The 27,155-nt window shown below is 36.6% G+C and overlaps 1 protein-coding gene across 1 annotated transcript in view; it reads left to right on the plus strand.

The window, feature by feature from the left end:
- The window catches only part of LOC145978348 (homeobox protein Hox-B4a-like), a 29,884-nt gene extending 3,279 nt beyond the window's left edge, over nucleotides 1-26,605 (plus strand). Inside the window, exon 2 of the mRNA XM_083110942.1 lies at nucleotides 25,982-26,605. Within this exon, the coding sequence (XP_082967068.1) occupies nucleotides 25,982-26,568 (587 nt within the window). The 3' untranslated portion in view covers nucleotides 26,569-26,605. The remainder of the gene's footprint in view (nucleotides 1-25,981) is intronic.
- Nucleotides 26,606-27,155: the final 550 nt, after the last annotated feature.

Below are 27,155 nucleotides of genomic sequence, written 5' to 3' on the forward strand. Positions count from 1 at the left end.
CGTCAATTTCTTTGCTCACAATTCATATCTTCTCTCTATCCGCTATTCGCCTAATATTTTCTCCTATCTCAATCCTCTTCTTTCCATTATTGATGTTCTTTCTTCCTTTGTTAATTTCTTTTCATGCATTTCCTCTTTCTTTTTGTTACTTTTTTCCTTAATTTCCTTTCATTCTTCCGCTTATGTTCTTCATTTTCATATTTTTTAATTGTCGGTTTATATTTTCTTCCTTTTCTCACATTGTTTCCTTCTCCTTCCTTTGCAATATTCTCTTCTTATTCCTCCTATTCCTTTACTTTCTTTCCTCTTTGTTTTTGTCGCTTCCTTATCAATTTGACATTCTTTCTGTGTCACTTTCGATACCTCACTTCCTGTTTCGTAACTTTCTTCCCTTCATTTCTATGTTCTTACATCTTTGTTCGTACAAAAAATCCTTTTTCATAGATATTTTTCATATTTTCTCAATTATTTATTCATCTAGTCGTGTTCCTGTCCCATTAAAACATATATCTAATCAACATCAAACAAAGATTCTTGTAGGAGGGGAAATTCTAAGCACACCGACCTGCTTTTAGAAATTAGAATATCATAATTTTCTTCTGAGAGTTACATTTTTGAAAATGTCTCTTTTATAAGTTAAGGGTCCAACCTATTTTTTTATATATAAGAACCGCATTAGATTCTATTTCATGATTATCAATGAATTTTGAACGTGTATGATAAGTTTTAACTCAATTTTAGCGTTTCGTGTACTTGTAAGACACCTCTTAAGTTTTCAAAAGCATATAATGGCACCCTTCTATAGATGTTCGCGTTATTTTCAAAATTTGTAAGTTTATTTTGTGCAGATATTCCGAATTCTAAATAATGAAATCTTGTCTTCTATAATATTTCAGGATTATGCACGATAATTCAGGTAGACTAATTGTGAAGAACATTGCTTTCAAGTGATAAAATGAACCTTTAGACAAAAAATATATATGTAAGAATTAAACTTGAAAATATTAATTTACAAAAGAAACCAACATTGTTACAAGCGCCATCTGAATGTCATAATTTCATAATTTATCCTCTCGCTCAGAATTCACACAAAACTCGAAATACATCAGGTGTGTATGTGTTATTTAGTTTCTTGTAAATTTTCGTAGCTGATCTACACGTGTGCATTTTGATGCATCAAACGGAATACCAGGCACGTATCTAGAAATATGTTTCGGGGGGGGGGGTTCGAACCAAGTGTCTCAGGAATAATATTATTATTAATAATAATAACAATAATAATGTATATATTAAATTAATTATAAATCAAATACTAATTACAATACGTAAATTAATATTATATTATTATTACACGATTAGGTAAAAATGCCGTATAAGAATAAAGATATAACAGCGTATATTCATTACGTAGCTTACCTTTCGTTAAGATCGGAATAATTTACATAAAAGCAAGTGCCCTGGCAATTAAATTAATGTCAAATAGATGAATAATTGAATATTTATCGAATAACAAAAATGATGTTACATGTAGTTGTAGAAAAGTAAGTTTCTGATTAATATTTTATGCATATTATTTTGAGTGTAGTGTACATAAATCATCTTTGTAATGTCATTCAAAGCCGCATGATCCCAATATAATCCTTGTCTTCCAATAAGTTCAAAGGAAATTATACAACAACGGCTAAACGAATATATTTTTCATTATTTAATTTTAGTACTTGATAAATCTTTCGGGGGGAAGGTCCGGTCCCCCTGGATCCCCTAAATAAGTCCTTGGGAATAACAGATAAAAATGCATCTTTGGCTGCATTTCTTGTGGCGCGGTCTTCTTTTCATGCATCATACCGTCCCACCTGCACTTAATGCATTTCTGAAAGAAGGATATATATTTTTTTGGGTACAGGCGAGATATCCAATAAACAATCTAACGTTAACTGTTAGAATATACCGTAAATTTTACCATATTCTACCGTTAACATTTAACAGTCTGCCTGTTCATTTGACAAAAAACGTGACACAACCGTTTTCCTATTTTTAATATTTCCTTAAGTAATAGATAATGCTTATAAATACTTTTTCTTTTACACTGTCATTATATTTGTAAAAACCAAGACATTAAAAATTGCATGCCGAGCTTCGTGGCAGAGGGGTTATCACAGCGTGCTACGACGCCAGGGGTCGCGGGTTCGAATCTCGGCCTGTTCTTTCATAATACCGTCACTGATCATCTTTGCGATTAGTCAAAAGTGGCAGAAATAAACCAAATTAATAATAGAAATTAAATTAATTAAGTTAACCAGGAAACAGCCGTTAATACTTTTGAAAAGGCCATAGTATTTTTTTTTTTCATGGTTTGCATGGCAGCAGAAATTGACGGCCTTTTCTGCCGTCTAATTTTGACAGTGTTATTGTTGACGTAATACAGTTGATAACACATTACTTCTTTTGTATGTGTCTTAGTCTACCACTTTTAGCTAGTCGCAACGATCGATGATGATGAATTTGATGAAGGGACGCTCAGAAGAGAAGTAACCGCCCAGGACTTGAACCGGTAACCTTCGCTCCTTTAGCCGAAGAAAATATTGACTAAGGTATCTGTAAAATACACAGAAGCTGTGTGCGAATTAATCTTTTTACTCTGCCACACAGAGAACTAAATGCATCATATCGATTGATGCACTAAAGTGTGTTTTGTAGCTTCTTCAAAGAATCAGATTCGCATTTGATGAATTTGGGTGCATGTTCCATCAAAACGCATCAAGGTTCATCAAAACGCATCAACTGATGCATTGAAGTGCATCTCGACTGAAAGGAAGCCTCACTTGAATCAAATGATGCACTTTGGTGTTTCTTTCACGACATACAAAAATGCATCAAATGTGATTCCTTGAACAAGCCATAAAACACACTTTAGTGCATCAATCGATGCATTCTGGTGCATCAATCGATATGATGCATTTAGTTCTCTGAGTGTGTGTGTGGTGGGGGCCAATCAGGTAATTTAGAAGCAGTATATTTACATTTTAAGAACACACAAACCTTTGAACTTGTAACACCAAGAGGACTTGACCAAATACCCATTGTGCTTTCAACTCAATGAATAGAATAGAATAGAATATAGGTCTATTTCAGTATGAGCCTTTGCGGCTGTACACACATTTCCATACATCAATGAAGATTTCCCCCCCCCCTTCTTCTTCTCCCCCCCCTTAACCGCTCTCTTTACGCCCTCACATGTTCAACTTTACCTTTCCTACTAATTGTGGGTACTTCTCTCACTACAATCTATCAACCTGTTTCTTTTTTCTCATAATTTGACACTTATAGCACTAGTTATTATATTGTCAAAAATAAGCTTTCTGCACACCGCTCTCAGGCACTTCCACTCCCGTCCCTCAACTTATTCGCTCTCTTTGACCAGACGTAATGTAGAAGGTTCCCAGGTCCCTTATTTGAGTCCCTTCCAGCCATTCCCCTCCCCGTAATGGCCTTCATTAGCCCCTCCATTTTTGATTCGTTCATATCCTTTATGTGTTTCCGTCTAGCCTCTGCTGTTTCTTTGCACTGGAGGAGAATGTGGAATTTCGTCTCGTCTTCCCCACACGTTGAGCATTCTGCACTCCCGTCCTCTCTCACGCGCTTGAGTTGTGTCCACCCCCTAGCCTGAACCATGCCAAACCCGTCCTGTCACTCGCTCCGCACACGTCTACGTACTTTCGCCTTCCCCATTGCCTATCCCAATCCACGAATTGTGCCGTAATCAAATATACTTTCCTCGCACATTCTGCCAGAATGTTTTGTTTGCTGATGTCCTCCAATCTGTCCCGTATGATCCCCATTTCCTGCATGCCCGCCCTCCCCTCGAATCCTTCTTCCCAAATCTATCCCAGCCCTATGCCGTACAGTTCCTTCTTTATCATTGTTACCCAGTGGCGTTCCTTTAGGTCAATGTTCTGTGCTTGTACCGCGAGTTTTTTTTAGATTTCCATCCCCCATATTTAGCAGTCTTGCCCAATATTTGAAGCCTCTCATTTTTGCATCTACTTCCTCCCTATACTTTCATATTTTTCTAACAACCCCGCACGTTGCCGTACCCCTTCCCACCCCCAGAACTTGTTTTATAAAGTTTGCTTGTACGCAGTTTACCATTTCTGTTGCCCCCCCCCCCCCCCCACAGTTCGACCCCATAGAATGATGTGGCTTTGACTTTAGCTTCGTATACTCCCTCGAGTGTTCTGGTTGGTATATTAGGAACTTTGTACTTTAATTTCTTAGTTTTACCCAGCGCGTACATAGCATTTGCTTTGCTTCTTTGTGCATGTATCGTCCACTTACCCGACATTGTCATGACCATACCCAAGTAATCGTACTGTTTTACCCTCTCTAGTTGTGTCCCCCAATATTCGCATTGTTGGTCCCTACCGAATACGTACCCATTCTTAAACACCATGACTTTCGTTTTCGTGATATTAACTCGGAGAGCCCATTTCTCGCAGTACATATGCAGCCCATCTAACCCTTCCTGTAGCCCTTTTATTGTGCTAAGGTCGTCCGCGTACAGTAATAGCAGTATTTTTGTGTCCGCGATCGACGGAGGTTGCGTGTCCTTCTGTGATAGTTCTTCTACCATATCATTAATAAACAGAATGAATAAGAGTGGGGAGAGTACGCAGCCTTGTTTCACCCCAGTACCGATTCATTTGATCCCATCACCTCCCCATTCCCACATTTAACGCAAAACTCTACCTTTTCATAGGCGGCGTGGAGAGCCTTTAGCATTTTGTCAGACACCCCCACCCCCCATAACTTGGTCCACAATATTTTCCTGTTAACTGTGTCAAACGCCTTTTCAAAATCTACAAAACATCAATATAATTTCCCCCTCTTTTCCCCCAGATTTTGCTGTATTAATGTTTGCAACAAAAGTATATTAACAATGGTTTGAAAATATTTTCTGAATCCTGCTTGCATGGGTGAGAGAACATCAAAACTTTCACAACAATTTTGACGCCGGTACAGAATTTGGCAGTATACTTTACTCATTACCGACAACAATGATACCCTCCTGTAGCTGTTTGAATTCCCTTTATCCCATTTCCCTTTGTAAATTGGGCAGATTATTGTCTTCGCCCATTTTTTCGGGAAGAGTCCCTTCTGGAATAGCCCGTTCATTATTTCCTTGCCTATTTTTGCCATTTGTGGATTTTTGTTCATGGCCTTTATGATCTCCGGACTTAAACCGTCCCCTCCCGCAGCTTTTCCGTTTCTTAGTGCGCTTACTGCCGATGCGTATTCACATTCCGTTACTTCCCCGTCTAAAACTGGGACACATGTGCACAGATAATTGTACGCCGCCCTCGAGTAAGTTCCTCGGTCTAGTTCACGCTCTAGGTGAAATTTTTGAATCGTTATAGTCTCTACCCTGGAGCTTACGAATTATTTTCCATAGTAGTCCTGTATTTTTCTGCTGTACGGCCTCCTTTATCATATTTACCCTTTCTTCCCGCATTTTTCACTCTCGCTTTGTAGTGTTGCAGCATATAGCTTGCGTTCTGCCACGTAAGTTAATCTATTTGCTAAGTTGCTGCTTGCTTTGAATTTTTTCAGTGCTTCGTTGTACCATCCTTTGTTATTTGTTTTCCCCCCTCCCTTCCCGTCAACTATCATGTGTCTAGCCACCCTCTCCGCGTCGTGATAGTATAATTTTACGGCCCCGTGTATGTCCCTCTGTGATAATAATTCAAACATTTGACTTGTCATCAAATCCGATATCCCGTCTGATAGAATCTCGGAAAATTGTTGCGAGCATTCATCCTTCCATCTGTACCTTCGGAATGATTGCGAGGGCAATTGTTCCCCCGCTCCCTCCCAGTTCATATGTTGTCCCCCCCCCTCCCTCCGTTACCCCACTAAGATTCATCAGCCACCAGAGGAAGATGTTTACTCTCTGCCTAATATCTACCTGAAAATCCATTATATTTTGGGTAATATCCCTGGACACTAGAAAGTAATCTATAATACTTGTGCCATTTGCAGCAACGTAAGTGAAATTTCCCTCTCTCTCCCCCGTACATTTCCCATTTAGGAGATCCAGGTTAATTGCCTCCCCAAGATCCAGCAATTTCCTCCCGACGGCGTTTACAAAAGTCTCTTTACTTTTCCTGGTGTTATGCAACCACTCACTGCTCGGCGTATGGCGAGAAATGTGACGTAGAGGGAGATTATTTCCATAACATCTTTGGCTGTTATTCATTTGAAGCTTTGGAACGAGTCACGACTCTCAAAGCAGCCAATCAACTAAGCGAGCCGCTGACGTCATCTCAACCCAGAGCCTATTGCTAAGCTCCTTGCTCAGGCTCTACACGCCCACTAGGCTCGCTAGACAGACTCGCTCAGTCCCCTAGAGATGTTCCGAACGTTATTCGACTCTACCTCCAACGAATAAGGCTGACAAAATCACCTCTTCTTGCCATGGCGGTAGACCTTTTTACTGTATATGGCAATGGACAGAAAACTTTAGACGCGAAGCAGGATACAATTGTCTTAAAGGTAAATTAACTGTTTTCCCTGAATTATTTTTCAGTTATGTTTATCCCATGGTCAAGAGACGGTATACACTATGTATGTGCTTTCAATTGCATTGTCTTTGGCGGGGATAAAAACTTCCCTGGCAGGGATGAAAGAATTGTAGGGGGGATCCCCTGTATCCACCCCCCGTTAATTCGCACACTGCACCGAAATCTCCCAAGGCAGAAATAATATACGTTGACGAAGCAATTTGAATCGAAAACAGATCTTTGCTTGTTTTGTTTCCGCTTCATTGATTTGCTTTATTTTTTTGGCACTCACAACCAGCCATGCCCAGGCCGGGTTTCGAACCCGGGATCCCTGGCGTCGTAGATCGATGTGCTAACCACTCTGCCACGGGGGTCGGCTTTTGTTTACGCAATTGTACAATTCTGTACATGGAGGCCTCCCAGATGGCGCAGTGGTAGCGTCGTCGCCTTGTCCCGGGTTCGATACCCGGTGGAGGCACATAGTGCTTCGGATCCCACTTTAAACTGTAGGTCCAATCCCAATTAGCCTTACTGTGCATAAAGTGGACTTGAAACACCAACTCAATCAATCAATCAATCAAAATTCTGTACATGGGAACACGAAGCAATTGATCACGTGTCCGTGGACTTCTAAACCGTATTCGAGAAGAGTGTGGAGGGCCTCTAGGCCCAACTTTTCTAATATTTATCACATCAGAAAAGAGCTGGACCCAAGAGTTCTACGGTATTTATGCAACATCTGTGTGGTCTTCTATACCGGTAATTTTTGTTCATTTTACTTTGTTATTCTTCAACTTTTTGGCTAATCGCAAAGATGAGGATGAGTGATGGATGATATGATGAAATTAATGAATGGACACTCATAAAAAAAACACCAAGTTCGGGATTCGACCCCGGGTCCATTGGCGTCGTAGCTCGCGGTACTAAACACTCCGCTACAAAGTTCGGCTATATTTATTAGATAAATGCTCAAAATGTGGACCAGCACTCATCAGTAGTAAATTTTCGTGCACACAGAACACGAAATGCAACAAACGAAGGTTGACGCACTTTTCGTGCATCAATGAACGTGTAGTTTTTTTTTCTGTTTCTTTGAAATTAACATGGCCGATGTGTGCATTCCTGTGTGCATTTTGATGTACCAAAAGTGCACTTTTAATATGTTACTGGAGTCAACAAACTTCTGTCCATCGACACATTTGGCTTCTGTGTACACGGAAAACAAAAGAGCATCGCTGCTGTACCCAGTGATGTGCGTCTACGCGTAAACAACGATAGTCTACATTCTACACGTAGACTATTTTATACACATAGATTATGTAATCTATGTAAACAACATGGCAAGAGGTAATAACTTAACAAAGGGTGCCGTGGAATTAAAAGAAAATTATATTCCGTATCAGTTGCTGCTGTATGAAGAGAACTTTTCATACTCTTCCTTCCAAATTCGAACAATTTCTCACCTAGGAAGAAACCTAATATAGGAAATATTCTAGTGTTTTATGGGAAAAAGACCACTCTGGCCTCACGACTGCCATCTGTTGTTTTTTTTTGCATACTATTTATATTCTTCCATAGTTGATGATTGAAGAGAAGAGAAATTTTGTTGTAAATAGGATTATTTTCATTTTGTTAGGAAACAATATAGTTGAAAATGTCAGTTTCCTTTCATGAAAGCCTTGAAAATTAATTGTAATGCACTTTAGATTGTCTACGTAGTCTATGTAAACTACAACCCAATGTAATCTACGCGTAGATTACGTGTAGACAACGCATGTAGACGTAAACTTATAGTCTACGGCACATCACTGTCTGCGACGATATTCACGAGCGTTTCTACATTCTAATGTCTTCATATAGGAGAAGTATTTATTTTCCACGAGAGCGCTGAACTAAGCTTATATTACATTTCTTGGATCTGAAGTGACGCATGCGTCAATTGTGGGAAAATAATTATTACTTTCTTTCACTTCAGATCCAAGAAATGTAATATAAGCTTAGTTGAGCGCTCTCGTGTACGTAACAAAAGAGCATCGCTGCTATACCTCCCTAAACAGCACATGTCGCACTGTATAAAAACTTTCATCAGATGTACCGGTAAACGGTTTGTACTTATTGTTACAACGTTTGCTTACCGTTTCAGTACGTGAGAAATTAATGAAATACTCTCATTTATTTTTGTCGAAAGTCTTCCTTACTTAAACGTCATAAGCAAAACACTTTTTTCTTATTTTTTTTAAATCGTAAACTGCACACTTCTTGAAAACTTTCGAATATTTTAACAGAAACTCCAGTGGCCTAGTTTCAAGTACATTGTTAGGGACAAAATTTCAGCAAAGGAAATTTTGTAACGGACTTACGTAAGACATACATTTGACCTTTCTTTTTTTCAAAAGGCGTGCAAATTGTGTTCCAAAGTATTATACTGGTGCCGAAGCGATTTAAACACTGTTATTCATTTATTGAACCAACAATCCAAAGAAGTAAAATTAAAAAATACTGGAGTACTTTCTTTTCAATTTATTTTTAAACATTGCAACAAACATTTATCTCTACCATCAATTAACAAATTATATCCAAATCCTCATGAGCAAAGCTCAGATTAAAAAATTAACAGTCCGTTACATGTTGAATTAATCATAATTTTAGTAGCTGAAATAGTTCGCACTTGTTCTAAAAATATAGGTTATACAAATACATATATTCCATATTATTTCAGTACGGCATCTAAAGTAAAGAAAAGTAAATAAAATACATTTTAGGAATTCTTAACTGTAAGTAAACTGTGGAACATGAAAATATTGGAATAGAATGTTCGTCAAATACCTTTGAAAAAAATCGTTTATCTATACAATAGGATAGTCTGTTTAGATGTTGATCAAAGCGTACTCAAGGGGAAAGCTGATGGGACTACAGCCCCTCCAGAAATTTGGATAGAATCAAAATTTTCAAATGAGAGCATTAAAGAACTCTGAAACGAAAATAAATCCAAACCCACTTTAATATATAACAACCGCACACAGAACTCTTAAACGTGCCAATTTACCCACATATGTTGACTCCAATAACACATTAACGAGTATAAACTGCGAACGATGCACTGTTTGGTGTCGAAATACACACAGAAATGCATAAAAGGGCACAGATTCTGTTCTATGTGATGCACTAAAATGACACTATCTTCCCAAAGATAACAAGAGATAAGGTAAAGGTAAAAGAAATTACACATTTAAGTGTGCCAATTCATGCATTAAAAGTACATCAACTTTGATGTGATGCATTTCGAGTTCTGTGTGCGATTAGCATTTTTGTCTCTGAATAACTTCTAAAACAAAGGTTAAAAAAATTACGAAATATTTCATAGTATATCTCATCCTAGAATCCTTACAATTCCTGCCCCCTCCGAAGCAAAATGTTGTGCATGCCAGTGGATCCATCTACCGTACTCTGTTACCGTAAACTTTACGAAATTTAACAGTATGCCCGTTATTTTTGAAAAGCAGGACTCAAACTTTCTTTTTATAAATTGATTATTTTTTCAAGTATAAAAAAACATTTTACAGTGCATGACCTACCATGCTTTCTTTATGAGTTCGGCTTCTTGTTAGTACTGAAATTAGTGCATTAAAATACTAATATCGAGTAATGTATAGGGACTTGTCAATCAGTTGTGAAAAATATCTGTTGCAGTAGAGTCCTGTCTGTAATCTAGTTGATGCACCGGAAACAGAGTATTTTTGTATAAATATCGTTTGTAAAGGTACCGCCAAAATGCATCATGTGATGCAAGTGAGTATATCTATCTCGAAATGTACTTTAATGCATCGAAAGATGTGTTTTTGATGCACCTTCCAGCATCTTTCTACATGCACTTAAAATTTTGGTCTGAGCTACAGAATTTATGCATTTTTGTCTCAACTGATGCATTTACTTTTGTGTGTAAAATTATGCATGCGCTTCTTCATCAAAGTGTACAAATAATTTAATCTAGTGAGATGCATCGACAGCGGATTTTCCTGCGGAATATTTACTGCCGAAAAGATCAGTGTCTAATTTTAGTTCTAGTTATTATTTTAATTGTTAGATGGCGCGCGAGTATACACTCAAATATTTACTGTCCTTACTCATAAGAAAGGGTTTTGGCACCCATAGTTCACATAAACAAGTTGTGGAAACAAATTCAAGGAATACTACTGATACGTACAGGACTGGAATCTATAAATTTTGGAACGTAAATCCTAAGCGGAATATTCAATTCTCTCTACCACTTTGTCTGGTATTACAAATATGACATATAACTGCAAATGAAAAGTTGATGGATTTTATGCAATTGTGTTATGCACGTTTGTAGTATTAAAAATCATTAATAAAAAAATGATCCACTGAAAATATATTAAACCTAATAGGCCTAATGACATATTACTTGCTTCATGGCAATGCGTTATTTTGTAGGTCCAGTCCCGATTAACCGATCTATGCATAAGAAATTGTAAGTGCGTTCAACTTACCAAAAGTTCGAAATAGGTGCGTGAGGCCTGTATGGTGGGTCCTGTTCACATGTGTTTGTGGTAATCCTTTCATCAATGTCATGTTATCACCTTTCATCCTCAGCGATTTGCCAAAAGTGGCATAAAGCGAAGTAAAACAAAGTAAATCAATCTAATTATGTATGAGGAGGAGAGGGGCACCTCTTTAAATCCTACACACAGAAAACTAAATGCATCATATCGATTGATGCAACAGAATGCATCGATTGATACACTAAAGTGTTTTATGGCTTCTTTAAAGAATCAGATTCACATTTGATGCATTTGGGTGCATTTTTGGATGTCGTGAAAGAAACACCAAATTGCATCGTTTGATTCAAGTGAGGATTCATTTCACTTTAGATGCACTTTAATGCATCAGATATGCACCTTGACGCATCTTTTTGGATGATGCAGTTAAACGTTTGGTTTATGTAGCTCAGACGAAATGTTTAAGTGCATCATCAAAAGAGATGCATTCTGGTGCATCAAAATACATCATAAACATTCATTAAAATGTATGTTTTTTTTCGAAATTATTAGGTGTACTGGCAACATTGGTCGTGTCAGGGGGGCAGTAGCACTTGTGCCGACATCTGCCTATGTTGAAATGAAAAAGTTAACAATTGTAGTGCAAAACCCTGTTCTACCTCTTGTTTTTTTTATTTTGTGTAGACCCATACTCGGTCTCGAACTCGAACGTAACCGAGAGTCTCGGATATTTAAATCTCGTGTCTTGAAGACTTTAAAGAGATTTGACTTGTCTTGAACAGTGTGGTCTCATTCCCGTCTTGATTCTTTGAATGATAGTTTCTGCACTCAGAGAACTTAATGCATCATATCGATTGATGCACCAGAATGCATCGATCGATGCACTAAAGTTTGTTTTGTAGCTTCTTCAAAGAATCAGATTCACATTTGATGCAGTTTGGTGCATTTTTGTATGTCGTGCAAGAAACACCAAAGTGCATCATTTGATTCTAGTGAGGATTCCTTTCAGTCGAGATGCACTTTAATGCATCAGCTGATGCGTTTTGATGCACCTTGATGCATCTTGATGCACCAGACTGCATCAACTGATGCATTAAAGTGCATCTCAACTGAAAAAATCCTCACTTGAATGATGCACTTTGGTGTTTGTTTCACGACATACAAAAATCCACCCAAATGTATCAAATGTGAATCTGATTCTTTGAAGAAGCCATAAAACACACTTTAGTGCATCAATCGATATGATGCATTTAGTTCTCTGATTGTAATATACCCAGGTAACTACTTTTTTGCAGGCCAACTAGGCTTTGGCGCCTAGATCCACGGCAAGGATAATCCTCTGTGTTTGTCCTTGTGCTCCTTTTTTAGTGCTGAATGCCTATAATGTAAAAATTAATCAACAGTTTCGTGTCTAAAAGCATATTAATGCATCAATAGATATGTTTTTGATGCATTTTTCTGGACGATAGACAATCATTTGATCTGAACTACAAACTTAATGCATTTATTTTATTTGAGCTGATGTATGTACTTTTCTGCGTATAGATGGCACCAGTTTCACGCTTAACGTCTTCGCATTTGTTTATTGTTGTTTTACTTTGCTCTCGAACATAATCCACTTTATCAGAAACCTTATTGTGTCTTAAAGTGTATCCTAGCTTTCATCTTCTATCGCATAACCGTTGCCTTGATATTCTTCAATTCTCCTAGACACTCCTTGAAGAATCTAAGACAAAGATTTTGATATTATGCTGCAAGAAATTTTCCTTTAATAATATCAATTATGTCTTTCACAAGGATTTTATGAGATATTTTCGTAACTTTATTTGGACATCTCTTGAACTATAATTTGCAAATAACAGCTTTGAAGTAGGGTTCCCAGACGTCCCGTTATATACGAGAAGGTTCCGTTTTTCGTTAAGGCCTGTAAACAATTAGCAAAACAGAATTTATATGCATTTCAGTATATTCATTGTATGAAGTGTAAAAATGTAATTGAAACCAGTGCTGAATATTAACTAATTTGGTGGATCCAGTAGTAAAGTTTCTTCGCTATATAATAATAAAAAAGTGTTTGTTTCTGAAAACTAATCCTTCTTACGCATGACGACTGCAGACTTTCCATTCAATGCAGTCAATATGTTAGTCAAATACAGGACAAATTTTGACTCATGTCTTTTAAAAGTTCTGTGAAATTTAACTCAGCAGTAGATATTTTCTTCTGAGTATGATACATATTGGCTGAAGATTTTCAGGAACTTAAATTTCGTCTATCGCAGTAAGTCACCAATTTTTATCAACTACAGTTGCGTCGGGCTGTGAACCGGCGCGGTGATCGCTGTTATGGCAGTGTTGCCCTGTGTTGCCCTGTGTTGCCGCGTTTAACTGCGAAGGAACTCGCTGTCAAACAGCCAATTAGGCGCACCGCTTTTGCAAGAGCCGACAACATCAAAGCAGCCAGTAGGGAAACAGGATTTTATCAAAATAACCGTTCTGCGCTGTGATTGGACACCGGTTATTAAGGCGGCGGAACTATAGCAATACAATTAGAACGATTGAACTGAGCTTTTCTTTAGCAGTGAACTGGTCTGGTGCTGTATTTGGCATTGGTCAACGCCTTTCAAGTGTGTTTCTTTTTTATATCATTCACAACTGTATTGTAAAGGGAAAAATAAGAAGAAGGGCATTTCATCATCACTCTTACGGTTTTAAAATGTTATAGAGGGTGTCTCAGAAATATTTTCGTTTTTAAAACTATTAAAATAAATACTTAAATCTTTTGTAGATAAATTTATTACCAAAAGAAAGCTTAAACATTAATTGTTTTTTGTGGAGAAGGGTATTGGACAAAAGGTGACTGTTCATTTATTCTTGAAGGCCTCAGAAGTTACAGTTTGAACATTACCATGATCGTTTTCTGATGAATCAAATTTTCACATAAACTGGCATGTTAATAAACAGAACTGCCGATACTGGGCAGATGAAAACCCCAAAAACCTTCATGAGACGCCATTACATTCACTTAAAGTTGTCGTCTGGGACCTATCAAGCCAAGGAATCATTGGCCCTTATTTTTTTGAAGATGATCATGGTAATGCTCAAACTGTAACTTCTGAGCGCTTCAAGAATAATTAAATGTGAAAACATGAACGGTCACCATTTGACCAATACTCTTTTCCACAAAAAAATAATGTTTAAGCTTTCTTTTGGTAATAAATTTATCATTATACAAAAGATTTTAAGTATTTTAATAGTTTTAAAAACGAAAATATTTCTGAGACACCCTTTATTATTTTGGGATATAGTGGACTACATAAAACATCGTAAGTTGATCTCTGTATCTTAATTACATTTTATAGATTTTGTGCTTGATGCTAATTTAAAAACCTAACAGCAACACAAGATAACAGACTTTAAAGCTACAGAAGCACTTTTTGCACAAGAGAGATTTGACCTGTCTCTGTATTGTGGGTTGCGGAGTTTCAGGGTTCTTGAGAAGAAATCTTGCAGTTCCCCAAGCATCCAGCAACCTGTTTGCATCTTCCCACACCAGGAAGACTATTTCCTCTCTTCTCCCCTTCACGCCTCGTAAAATTTTCCATAATGGCAGAATGATCACTGTCTTGGTTCGGGAACCACGTGCTGTACCCTCCAGCCCCCTCCCCTCAGGCTCGGCACCTTGCGAACAAACAAAAACACACATTCACATCCTGCTTTCAAAAGCGCAGCCATAAACTGACGCACGGTAGCTATAAATTATTACTCTGGTACTCTAGGGACATTGTGTTGAATGTCCGTCTTCCCCCAGCATACGCCTGTGTCCACTTGTTGCATTGGAAAACGCATTACAGATGGCGCGAGCCTACACTAAGTGTTGTAGAGTTCTCAACGCCGTTTTAGTTGCAGAATTGAAGATAGTAGAGAAGAGAATTATAGAATTGTATCCTTTGCACATATCTATCTTAGAAGAGAGTCTATTTCTAGCGTTGGTAGCAGTGTCTATTTTTATATCCCACCTTTCTCTCTACGCTTTTACATTATTTAAACTTCCTTTCCCCTCCTGGTTGCGTTTACTAGCAATTCATGTTAACCAGTGTGTAGCGTAGTTAGAGATCGGTTTGTTCATTGAGCTCTCCAGCCAGTGATGTGCGTTTACGCGTAAACAACAATAGTCTAAATTCTACACGTAGACTATTTTATACATGTATTTTACGTAATCTATGTAAACAGCATGGCAAAAGGTGATAACTTAGCAAAGGACGCCGTGGAATTAAAAGAAAATTATACTGCGTATCAGTTGCTGATGTGTGAAGAGAACTTTTCATACTCTTCCTTCCAAATTCGAACAATTTCTCACCTAGGAAGAAACCTAATATAGGAAATATTCTAGTGTTTTATGGGAAAAAGACCACTTTTGCCTCACGACTGCCATCTGTTGTTGTTTTTTGCATACTATTTATCTTCTTCCATAGTTGATAATAGAAGAGAAGATAAATTTTGTTGTAAATAGGGTTCTTTTCATTTCGTTAGAAACCAATATAGTTGAAAATGTCACTTTCCCTTCATGAAACCCTTGAAAATTAATTTTAATGCACTTTAGATTGTCTACGTAGTCTATGTAAACTACAACCCAATGTAATCTACGCGTAGATTACGTGTAGACAACGCATGTAGACGTAAACTTATAGTCTACTGCACATCACTGTCTCCAGCCTAACTATTGCCTATTTTTATGGGAGCAGGAAAAGGTTTGCCTTGACTCATCTCACCCAACAGCCGGATTAAGGTGGGTGCTATTGATGCTGCAGTATTAGGCCTATTCCTGAAATAGGCCCAGATGAAAACAGACGAGAATTTTCCGAAAGCTGAACAGTTTTCTTTTGCTATATTAACCTGAAAATAAATCTTCGAATGAACTTTGGAGCCCCAATTTCGGACGCCTAGACACACCGTTACTTATTATACAGTTACTATTATTCTTTGCGCTGTGACGTAACTATAACGTCGTTGTGTTTATTGTTCACCAAAGATTTCAAGCATCAGGCCCAATTTCGTCTTAATCCGGCTCTGAGTGCCGGGGTTTGCCCCAAGTTGATACTTTCCTGGAGATGAGGCCTTCCTTGAAAAGGTTTATTATCTATTTACTAGCAATTCATTTCTCTTCGGTGAATTTTTAAGTTCACTTTATGCACAGATAGGCTAATCGGGACTGGACTTGCAGTTCAACGTAGGATCTGAACCACTATGTGCCTCGAACCGGGTACCCCTTGATTCAAGACGACAACGCGATAGGCGAGAGTCCAGTCCCTACAGTTCTCCTATCCCTAGTTTATTAATTGCTGAACGTGAACTATGGGTTTTAATTTTTTTCTCGAAATCTCTTTTATTCTGTACTGCAATAATTTGGTGTTATATTGCGCGGCTTAGCATAAACAATGGTATTCTTAACTTACAATTGGCCTTATTTTTTATATTACGTTAATAATATTTATCGGTCTATATCGCGCGAGAAAGTTACTTCTGTTAGGGACTTATTGAATAAATCCTGGAATCCGTTACATCCCATCCTGCAAAATATCTTTTCATTGTATTATCCCTTCAATTATACTATTATTATCTGACTTGTCCGCCAAGAAGAATATGAATTATAGGAACTGTATAGTTCATTCTGGAATAATTTGGAAGGTTCCAGAATGTTTTTGAAGGTTCTCTTATATTCTGGAATAATCTGGATGGTTCCAGAATGTTCTAGAAAGTTCTATTACATTCTGGAATAATCTGGATGGTTCCAGATTGTTCTAGAAGGCTCTATTACATTCTGGAATTATCTGGAAGCTTCCACATTGTTCCGGAAGACCTTTAATGATTTGGAAGGTTCTATGTAAAGAAAATCCAGAAGAATAGAAACATTTCACCAGTTTCAACTTTGTTTAATTTATCGTTTTTATTCCATCACATTGAGCATATTGGTCCGAGAGTGATTTTTTTAGAAAAACATTATGTAAAAATCCAGAACCAAAATGACGTGTTCTCCTTTCCAGGATATGTAGTACCCTTAGATATACAACTCCTGAAAAATCTCAGAATTTTTGAGATTGGTGTTTTGGAGACAAAAAAGTTTAAGAGAACTGCAATAAAGAAATTAGCCACGGAAGTTAAAACATGAACATTGTTTATAAAACCTGTTAAACTCAAAAGTGGAAGTTCTCCTTTTCAGGAAATGTAGTACTGTATGGTACTGATCAACAGTAAAAAAACAAGATTTTTGGAAGAATTTTTTTTTGATATTTCAAAAAAAAAATCAGAAGGTTCCAGCAAGAAAACTTGGACACATATTTCCAAACAGAGGTTATCATTTTAATCAGCAAATTATTCTCTTTCAAATAAAAGAAAAACAGCAACAAAATATCTTGAACCGCTCCAGAGATAGAGCATTTTAATATTTTGCCGAAAATCGGACGTGAGAAATGACGCCCGAGGCGCCATTTTTGGCGGTCTGTATCTCGGGCCAGGAATTTTTTTTGGACACAACAAAAAAATACGTGTTTCTTACTTTGTCCTGAATTTTAACATGTTTAATTCAATAACATCTGAGACCATGAAGGTAAGCCCTCCCCCTGAATTGATATGGACTATGCCTTTACTGATACCAACGGTAATTTATACCCGTGAATAAATTTTCACAGAAAATAAAGGTTGTAAAATTTGAAACAAATCATAATTTTTGTAATAGAATAATTCGTAGCCTATCTCTGTGAAAAATAAACGCTTATGATTTAAATATGTACTTCACAGGGCACCAAATATGAAATATCAAGTTCATAATACCACAAAAATCTTTCACAGAATAATATTTGCGCTTCTTTTCTTCAATTTTCTCGAATTCAGGTTCCGTAAAGATATGGCTTACACATATTACCGTTCAATGATCATTATATTTACCCGTAAGAGCTTTCTGATACATTGCAAATTGCAGTTTCTTGTCTTTTGTTAATTACTTCTCAATTGTCAGTATTACCACAGGTCTGTGGTATTACTTACTAGTGCCTAAATGTATTCGGAAAGATTTTCTTGTCTCATTGTGCCTGCCTGCATTATTGTACTCTGTGAAAAATCTTATTTTCAATTTTATCTCCAGATTACATTACATTTTCGCAACATTTTTGGTGTTAATTCTAACAAATTTGCAGATTTCTCAGTAATGAAACATCGAAAATTTGCCTCCTCAAATTTTCAACATATTTAACCACTATGTTCGCCTTTTCTCAATTTCTCGATGTTATTGTTAAACAAAAAGTTATCGGGAAACGTCGCAAACATTCACTTTCCACACTCTACCATATACAAGTTTCAGAAATACATAAATTCCAAATAACTATTAGAAATCTACTTGACGAAACATGAATAAAACTAAATTTAACAAAACCTTAATTCGTATAAAAGTGTTACATTTACCATCCACAGGTGTCACACCCTCTTAAAGTAGCTTACATTATGCTAAGTTCAACCTTGTTTAAAGCATTTTATTTCTCTTAACGGTATTTACTAATCTTAATTTCAATAAACAGATCACATTTTATCGTCAAATTCTAACACGCTTTCTTCCTGAAGAGAACTGACTATTGGACAGACATCTATTGTTTCGTTTTGCATTTTTGGTACATACACTGCACATGGAATTCAAGGTGTGCTAATTGACAACAAAACTGCATAATTTTTCACTGAAATATCCTGCATAGAATGGTACAGACGAGCACATTTTCATCTGCTATTTCGTTTGATGCAGCACAAATAAAGTATCGAGATCTCAGGCATGAATGCATAATTTTGTTCCTTGGAAATGCATCAAAAAGCTGTGTACATTTTCTCAGATTGATTTTTCTGTCTGTGTCGAAAATCTTAACTTTGTTATAAGCAAAGAGCTAAACTTGTCCAATCGGATAATTTCCATCCTCTAGTTTACCTATTCGAAACGTCAAAGGGGAGCACCTTTTCTCTAGTTCTCAGGTCAAAATCGTGATAGTTTTGCCAATGGTACGAATCTAACTTCAGATAGAGCACGGTAGTGTAATGGTTAAAGCATTCAAGTAGCAGTAATTCGCATTCCGTCGTGAGATGGCTTGTTGACTGGTAGCATCAGATGTTTCTCCCATGCTATAGCTTCATGTTCATGAAGTTAAGTCAAATTAGATGCATTTCCCCTGAAAACTGATGTAGAGTTACTTTTGATCTCCTTGAAAACATATTAAAAATCCCCCCTCCCCAACTCTATATTCATGTCAACCAAATACGGGTCAAAATGGAGGCTAGCAAATTACATGTTCCGTCCTTCCACAGTTGCTGTTAAACTTAGAAATCTGGAACCTACGGCAATTGAAAGGTTAATCTTCATAGAACGTAACGATATCAAACCAATTGTCCTTTTCGTTACAATTTGAATTTTGGAAGTAGAAATATTAGCTCGGAAAATGAATTTTTTATTTTAGTCTATTATATTTTGCGAAATAATGTTCTAACTATGCATCCCATCACCGTCAAGGCAAGTATATTAAAAAGTAAATACGTTAGCGAGTATTTTGCAAGTTATTTGACGAATTTATCTTTTATAGTTCAGAAGTTATGTACTAAAATATACACGTAACGCAAAATCATAATTTAGCCAATTCCAAATTAGATATGGTTGTAGACAGTTTTGACAGATTACGCAGTGAAAAAAAGGCTATGAAAATGCTAAATTTGGTATTCAAAATGCGAAATTTTAAAAATTCCAAATGCTAATATCAAGCTAGAAGTGATGAAAGTCCAGAAACTAGCTTCGTCGCTAAGTCGACGGTGAAATCGCGTGATAAGAGGGGGATTTGACTCCACGTTCAGAACAGGGGGGGAAACGGCAACTAACACGAAAGCACCCTGGCTCGGGAAGCAGAAAGTATTCACGCCAGCGTTGTTTGCCAGTCGCTCTGGCGCAGCGGAAGGGGGGATTGGAGGGCGGGGGGAGGTGGAGACGGGAAAAATGCATGTCTCGTTGTCAGTGAAATGGACGGACAACGGAATGCAAGCTCCAGGCAGCACAGATTCGATCCAATAACGCAAGGGGTTCATTTGTCACTTGTTAAGTACTGGCTCCTTTGTACAAAATCGCCGGTCGTAATCAACATGCAGTCCCAAGAGATATCTACTCTTCCCATCATTTGCATTTAGCTTATCTGGTTTTTACTTCCTTGTTCGGTTTTTCTAGCGCGTGGAAAGGTTACTTTGGGGTATTTTCTTAGTAAAAACTCCACGCATGCGCACAGTGACGTGTCTCATTCATGTGGGATTAACTTTTGTCTTTAGAAGATAGTACTATATTTGCTCACCTTTTGCTGCATTCGATACTATTTTTCTAAAAGCTTTTTCAAAGAGGGAAGCTTCTGACCATATCTGCCCCTTAGTGACAACTTCTTTAAAAAGTATTCAAATTTCAAATCAGTCATTTCTAGTAATTGTTTTTTCAGGGTAATAACTGTCATGGTGTGTAAAATATAGGAATCAGATTGATTTTTTTTTTTTTTACCATTTCATTCAAAGAATAAATGGTTCCACACTTTTCAAAATTCCAAACGACAAAGACATGAATTTCATGGCTAAAAATTTCCCCTAACTTTTAAACCTTTTCTTGAACGGGCTGTGTAAAAGTTAATAACAAAATAGAATAACTATGAATTTCACTATGTTAACTGTATTAAATTAAAAATAAAAACAGTTGTGTGGCCTTCTCGATGGCATTGTGGTAACGTCGTCGCCATGTAATCAAGGGTTCGATACCTAGTGGAGGCACATAGTAGTTCGGATCCCACGTTAAACTGTAGGTCCAGTCCCGATTAGCCTTTCTGTGCATAAAGTGGACTTAAAACAAAAACTCAGTTGTGTTAGATATTCACACATCTGGTGGATAGAGTAGAAAGTATCTCCAGGGGTAATAACAATAGTAATAATAATAAATTTGGAATATTTCTTTAAAAAATTGTTTATGATAGTTATTATTGTTTAATAATAATAATAATAAAAATAATAATAATAATAATAATAAAAATAATAATAATAATAATAATAATTTATTTAAAGTACTGAGAAAAGTTACAAAAACCTCATACAGCACTATGTAACAAAGTGTAATATAAAAAGTTTTTAAATCAAATCACATGCTATACCTAAATATAATATTTTAAGGGAAGTCATAATCGAAATCATCGATTAATATTTTGATAAATTCACCACAATTTTTCAATTTTACTGATAATAATGCATTTTTTCTTGTTTCATATTTTGGAACGTTATAAACTATTGTATTTCTAAAGGATTCACTATCAGTCCTATTTGACAAGATGTTTTGTATAAATACTTTGATTTTATCTTTCATGCTTAAGCTCAATGTTGTTAAACTAAAAAATTCCAACCACGCCATATATTTTAGTGACAAGTAACTTTTCTTCATTTTCGTACAAAGTAAACTAATAAATAATTTCTGAATTGCTTAAATTTTCTCGGTGTGACTATTTGCTGCTACGTTCCATAATTCACTTCCATATGCTAATAATGGATGAACCAAAACTATAAATAGAAATCTAGAAGTTTCCATTAAATTAAGAGAAGTCCAATTAAAAAATATAAAACCTAAAACCTTTTTAGCTTTTTTACAAACTTCAATTATATGTTCCTCAAATGACAGTTTAGAATCTATAATTATACCAAGACCATTATGACTAGAGCAAATAGAAATCTTATTAGATTTAATAACATAATATTTAGAGACAATACTGTTTGTTTTTCTTGAACATCTCAATAGTTTGGATTTAGCTAAATTAATTTGCATACCATTTATGTCACACCATTGTACTACTCTATAAGATCATCCTGTAATTTTAAGACATCCCATCCAGTTCTTATTTCCCTGAATATTTTTAGATCATCGGCATATAAAAGACATGATGATTCTCTAACACTAAATATAAGATCATTAATAAAAATTGCAAATAAAATAGGACCAAGTGGAGATCCTTGTGGTACCCCACACGATATTTTTGCCTTATTGGATGTTGTTTGACATATTTTTACTCTAAACGTTCTATTCATTAAATAACTCTGAAACCATTTCAAAAATCTTGGGGAAATGTCCAACATATCAAGTTTATGAAGTAACAATTTATGATAACAGATTCAAATGCTTTAGCCAGATCTATAAATACAATATCGGTTTGAGTTTTTTTACAAGAGTTGTTTTTATAGAGTCAATTAATACTAAAATGTTTGTAACCGTAGATCTACCTTTTATGAACCCATGCTGATTTATATGTTTATATCGTTTGAGCGAAAATCCAATATAGTCGGCCATTATATGTTAAAAAATTTAAGCTATTGCATTTAGAATGGTTATTGGTCTATAATTTTCAATATCACTTACATCTCAATTTTTGTTTTTAATGACTGCAACTACATAAACATCTTTCCAAATTTCAGGGAAACAACCACTTTGAAGAGATTTATTATAAAAGATTGACAGTAATGGTACCAAAACTTCTTGATTACCCTTCAAAATAAAATTACGAATTCTATCAGGACCAATTGCAGATCTACTTTTAAGTTTACAGATTACCTTTGAAATATCTTCATTAGAGACGAATGGTATATCAATATAATTAACATAATTATTGATCATAACACTACTCACATCTGTTTGAGTTACTTTTGTAAAAGCTTTATGAAGAACTTCTTTAAAAGCATTTGCTATGTCATATTCTTTATGAAGTAACTTATCCAGAGTATATTTGTGATTTTATTCTTACTCTTTTTGCTTATTAAACTGTGACCAAAAAAATATCTTTATTTGTTTGGATACTCCCTTCTAAGGATAGAAAGTATTGTTTCTTTTGATTCATAAACTGATTTTTTACCTTTCTTCTTAAAGTATTATAAATAACATAACATTTAAATTCACCAGTTTGTTTATATTTATCATGAAATCTTTTTTTGCTCATCAAAACTTTGAGTTTTTAATTTACCCAAGGTGATCTAACACTAACAGGTACATCTTTTAGATGTATATTCTTTTCTAATATAAATTGAACAGCTTTATTAAAATTAATTATAGATTCATTTATATCATCTTCAATTAAAAACATATTAGAAACAATAAGAAAATCATTATAAAGTTTTTCATAATCCCCCTTTGCAAAATTCAAGTCATTGCTGTTTACTAAAAACATACTCTTTTTAAATCCTTGACTAAAATGAAAGGTGAAGGAAAATGGAGGGTGGTAGTTATCAATTCTGCATAGAGGGAAGACGTTAGTATCCAATTTAATATTTTGTATATTTGATAAGCATAGGTCAAGAACATGATGTGTAGACTGTTGATCATAAGATGCATCAAATTGTTTGAAATTTGCAAGAGTAGCAACTTCAAATGTTATAACAATATAATAATAATAATATGTTGTTGTTCTTTTTTTCCAAACTATTTAATTATATATATAACAAAATTAATAAATGTGGAATATCTCGAAAATGGGCACCCTTAGTGTAAGGCACTTTAGGATTAAATTTGTTGCAAATTCGCTGTACTATCATGCCTTCAAAGGAATACGTCGAGTTTGAGGTAACCGTGGTATTCCTTTCAAGGCATGATAGATAGTACAGCGAATTTGCAAGAAATTCTTATACCAAGGGGGTCAATTCAACCTGTTTTAATTTGTATGTCATGCCAAAACGTTGGCAATGTTTTATGAACAGTAAAACAATCAAAAGCGCCGAACATTTTCAAAGAGCAGGTCAAAACTTACTCGATGTTTAAATTTTCAATGAAGTTGCTTACCAAAAAACAGCAAATGTCTCAAAATATCAATAAGAAACTAAGCGTACAAACTACTAGAAAAACTTCCTTGTTTTATCAGCTGTCCGACCACGTATTATAATGTTCACAAAAAATTTTAAAAATCTTGGAAAAAGTTCAATAACAACGGGGCAGGTAGAGCGCAACTATGAAGTGGAAATTGAAAGAATAATGAAATGAAAGAAAGTTTGTATGTAAGAATGGATTTGGTTCACAAGTCTTTCTCAAAATGTTCTCCTCTATGTCGAATCCACGCCCGAACCCGCTTCCTTACTTCTGTTTTAGTTACTCTTGAAGTGAAAGAGATCGCATTTCTTCAGTCGCATGGACGATTCTATGTTTGAGATTTTCCACGGAAAGCACTGGTGTTGCATAAACTAAGGCCTTCATGTACCCCCACACATCAAAATCGATAGGAAAGTAGTCGGGACACCTAGCAGGCCACGGGATTGGCCCTACTCTGCCGATCCAACTCGTTGGAAAAGTTGCATCCAGACACTGTCGTAGGGTGACTCCATAGTGCGCTGGATAGCCGTAGTTCTGGAATAGCATTTGACGTCTTGTTGCGAGAGGGATGTCATCAGCTCATTCCTTTAAAAAATCTTCGTAATTCTCCCCATTTAAAGTTCTGGGCAGAAAGTAGGGCTCAATCAAATAGTTGTCAATTACTCCCATCCATAAATTCAGAGAAGAAAGTCCTTCTGAACCTGATGGTTTCACTTTGTGCTTCTGGTGCACAAAAATGGAGGTTGGTGTAGTTAGTTGGTATTACAATGGAGTCACCCTACGACAGTGTCTGGATGCAACTTTTCCAACGAGTTGGATCGGCAGAGTAGGGCCAATCCCGTGGCCTGCAAGGTGTCCCGACTAATTTCCTGTCGATTTTGATGTGTGGGGGTACATGAAGGCCTTAGTTTATGCAACACCAGTGCTTTCCGTGGAAAATCTCAAACATAGAATCGTCCATGCGACTGAAGAAATGCGATCTCTTTCACTTCAAGAGTAACTAAAACAGAAGTAAGGAAGCGGGTTCGGGCGTGAATTCGACATAGAGGAGAACATTTTGAGAAAGACTTGTGAACTGAATCCATTCTTACAAACAAACTTTCTTTCATTTCATTATTCTTTCAATTTCCACTTCGTAGTTGCGCTCTACCTGCCCCGTTGTTATTGAACTTTTTCCAAGATTTTTAAAATTTTTTGTGAACATTATAATACGTGGTCGGACAGCTGATAAAACAAGGAAGTTTTTCTAGTAGTTTGTACGCTTAGTTTCTTATTGATATTTTGAGATATTTGCTGTTTTTTGGTGAGCAACTTAATTGAAAATTTAAACATCGAATAAGTTTTGACCTGCTCTTGAAAATGTTCGGCGCTTTTGATTGTTTTACTGTTCATAAAACATTGCCAACGTGTTGGCATGACATACAAATTAAAACAGGTTGAATTCGATCACCACTTTTTTCTTATTTTAATTTTGAACCTGGAAATCGGGAGTTCTTCAACAAAATCAATAAATGTGGAATATCTCAAAAATGGGCCTCCTTAGTATTTGGTTAAATTTATTGCAAATTCGCTGTAGCCTACTATCATGCCTTCAAAGGAATACGTCGAGTTTGAGGTAACCGTGGTATATATAATTGTATCATTTCTGGCAACCGTAAGGGGAGGATTCATTTATTTATTGCAATAAAAAGTGAACATAGTATAGTACGTGTTGGCCACCCCTAATGTATAGAGGCAGTAGCGGCGATTGGGTGCCAGGACTAGGGGGTGGGGTCAGTTTGCTTTCTCTTGATAGGCAAGATGCTATTGTTCAGGGACAAAAAGTGGGTGGCGACTGCCCCCCCTCGCATCCCTAGTCGCCGCCACTGTATAGAGGGAACGAAGTGTATTTACTTAATTGACTATAGTAAAATTTCTTAATATTTTCTTGTATCCTCTTGTACAAGACTCACCTACATGTAGTGTAGAACGCTATTTTTGTCTACTTTCAGATGGTTTTGGTAAAACAAGTGGTTCTTCTATCTTTCCAGCCAATGGGACTTTCCAGCCGGGCATGGAGCCGAAGAGACAGAGGACAGCGTACACACGGCATCAGATTCTAGAGTTGGAAAAGGAGTTTCACTTCAACAGATACTTAACCAGGAGGAGAAGAATCGAGATTGCTCATTCCTTATGTCTTTCGGAGAGGCAAATCAAAATATGGTTCCAAAACAGGAGGATGAAGTGGAAGAAGGACAATAAACTTCCGAACACGAAAAACGTTAGACGAAAAACCAACCCTGCCGGTGTAACCACGACAAACAAGAACAACAATCAACACTCCAACAATCAACCTGCCAACAATAACCCTAGCGTCAATGCCAACAGTTCAACGAGCAGCAACGGCTGCAATCCCTCAACAATGAACAATCCCGTCTCCATGAGCAACCATCATGGACACAGTCAGGTTGTTGTGAGCGTCAACAATGTGCCGAACAGTTTAGGTGGTATGGAGGCTCAACATTTGAATCCATCAAGTCTGTCCATGAGTCAGCTGACCCCATTGACTCCTCAAACGTGCGGACCTAACATCCCGCCTCCACCAATGAAATCGGACTATGGACTAACAGCTCTTTAAAATTACTGACTATAGTATAGTCATCAAGGTTATGTGTTCCTGCATCGAAGCTCTCAGATTCTGACTAAGGCTGAACCGCACACCAGACTGACAAACGTCAGGATAGTCAGTTTCGTTTTCTTGTACTTGTACTGTTCCTAGCTTCTATCCATGAGCCTTCGTTCAAATCACGCATAAGCTATTTGATGAAGCACAGATTCTAATGCAATAGGTTTGTTTAAGTTTAGAAAGTGCAGACACACTAGCGCCACCAAGCGGATGGCATGAATAAGCAAATTCTTAATCTTGACGTGTACATTTTAATTAAATATTAAACAGTACTACTTCTTATTGCTGACATATTGATCCTCTAGTTGTCAAGAGCCTCAGTACTGAGTTTCACAATACAGAATGCTTGCTTCTGTTCCTTATACGTTTTAAATTTCCACATGACGCCATATCGTCAACCAATAAGCGTTCACAGTATTTGATTGACTTACCTGTATATGTCCGACGTGGTGCTAGTGTTGCCAGATCTTGCAAGAGTTTTAAAATGCTGCTGACGTCATTTTGGTGTGAGGTTTGCCTTAGTCATAGTTGTGTTGTTT

Source organism: Lepisma saccharinum, chromosome 24 (assembly GCF_977018435.1).
Source record: "Lepisma saccharinum chromosome 24, izLepSacc3.1, whole genome shotgun sequence".
NCBI lineage: Eukaryota > Metazoa > Arthropoda > Insecta > Zygentoma > Lepismatidae > Lepisma > Lepisma saccharinum.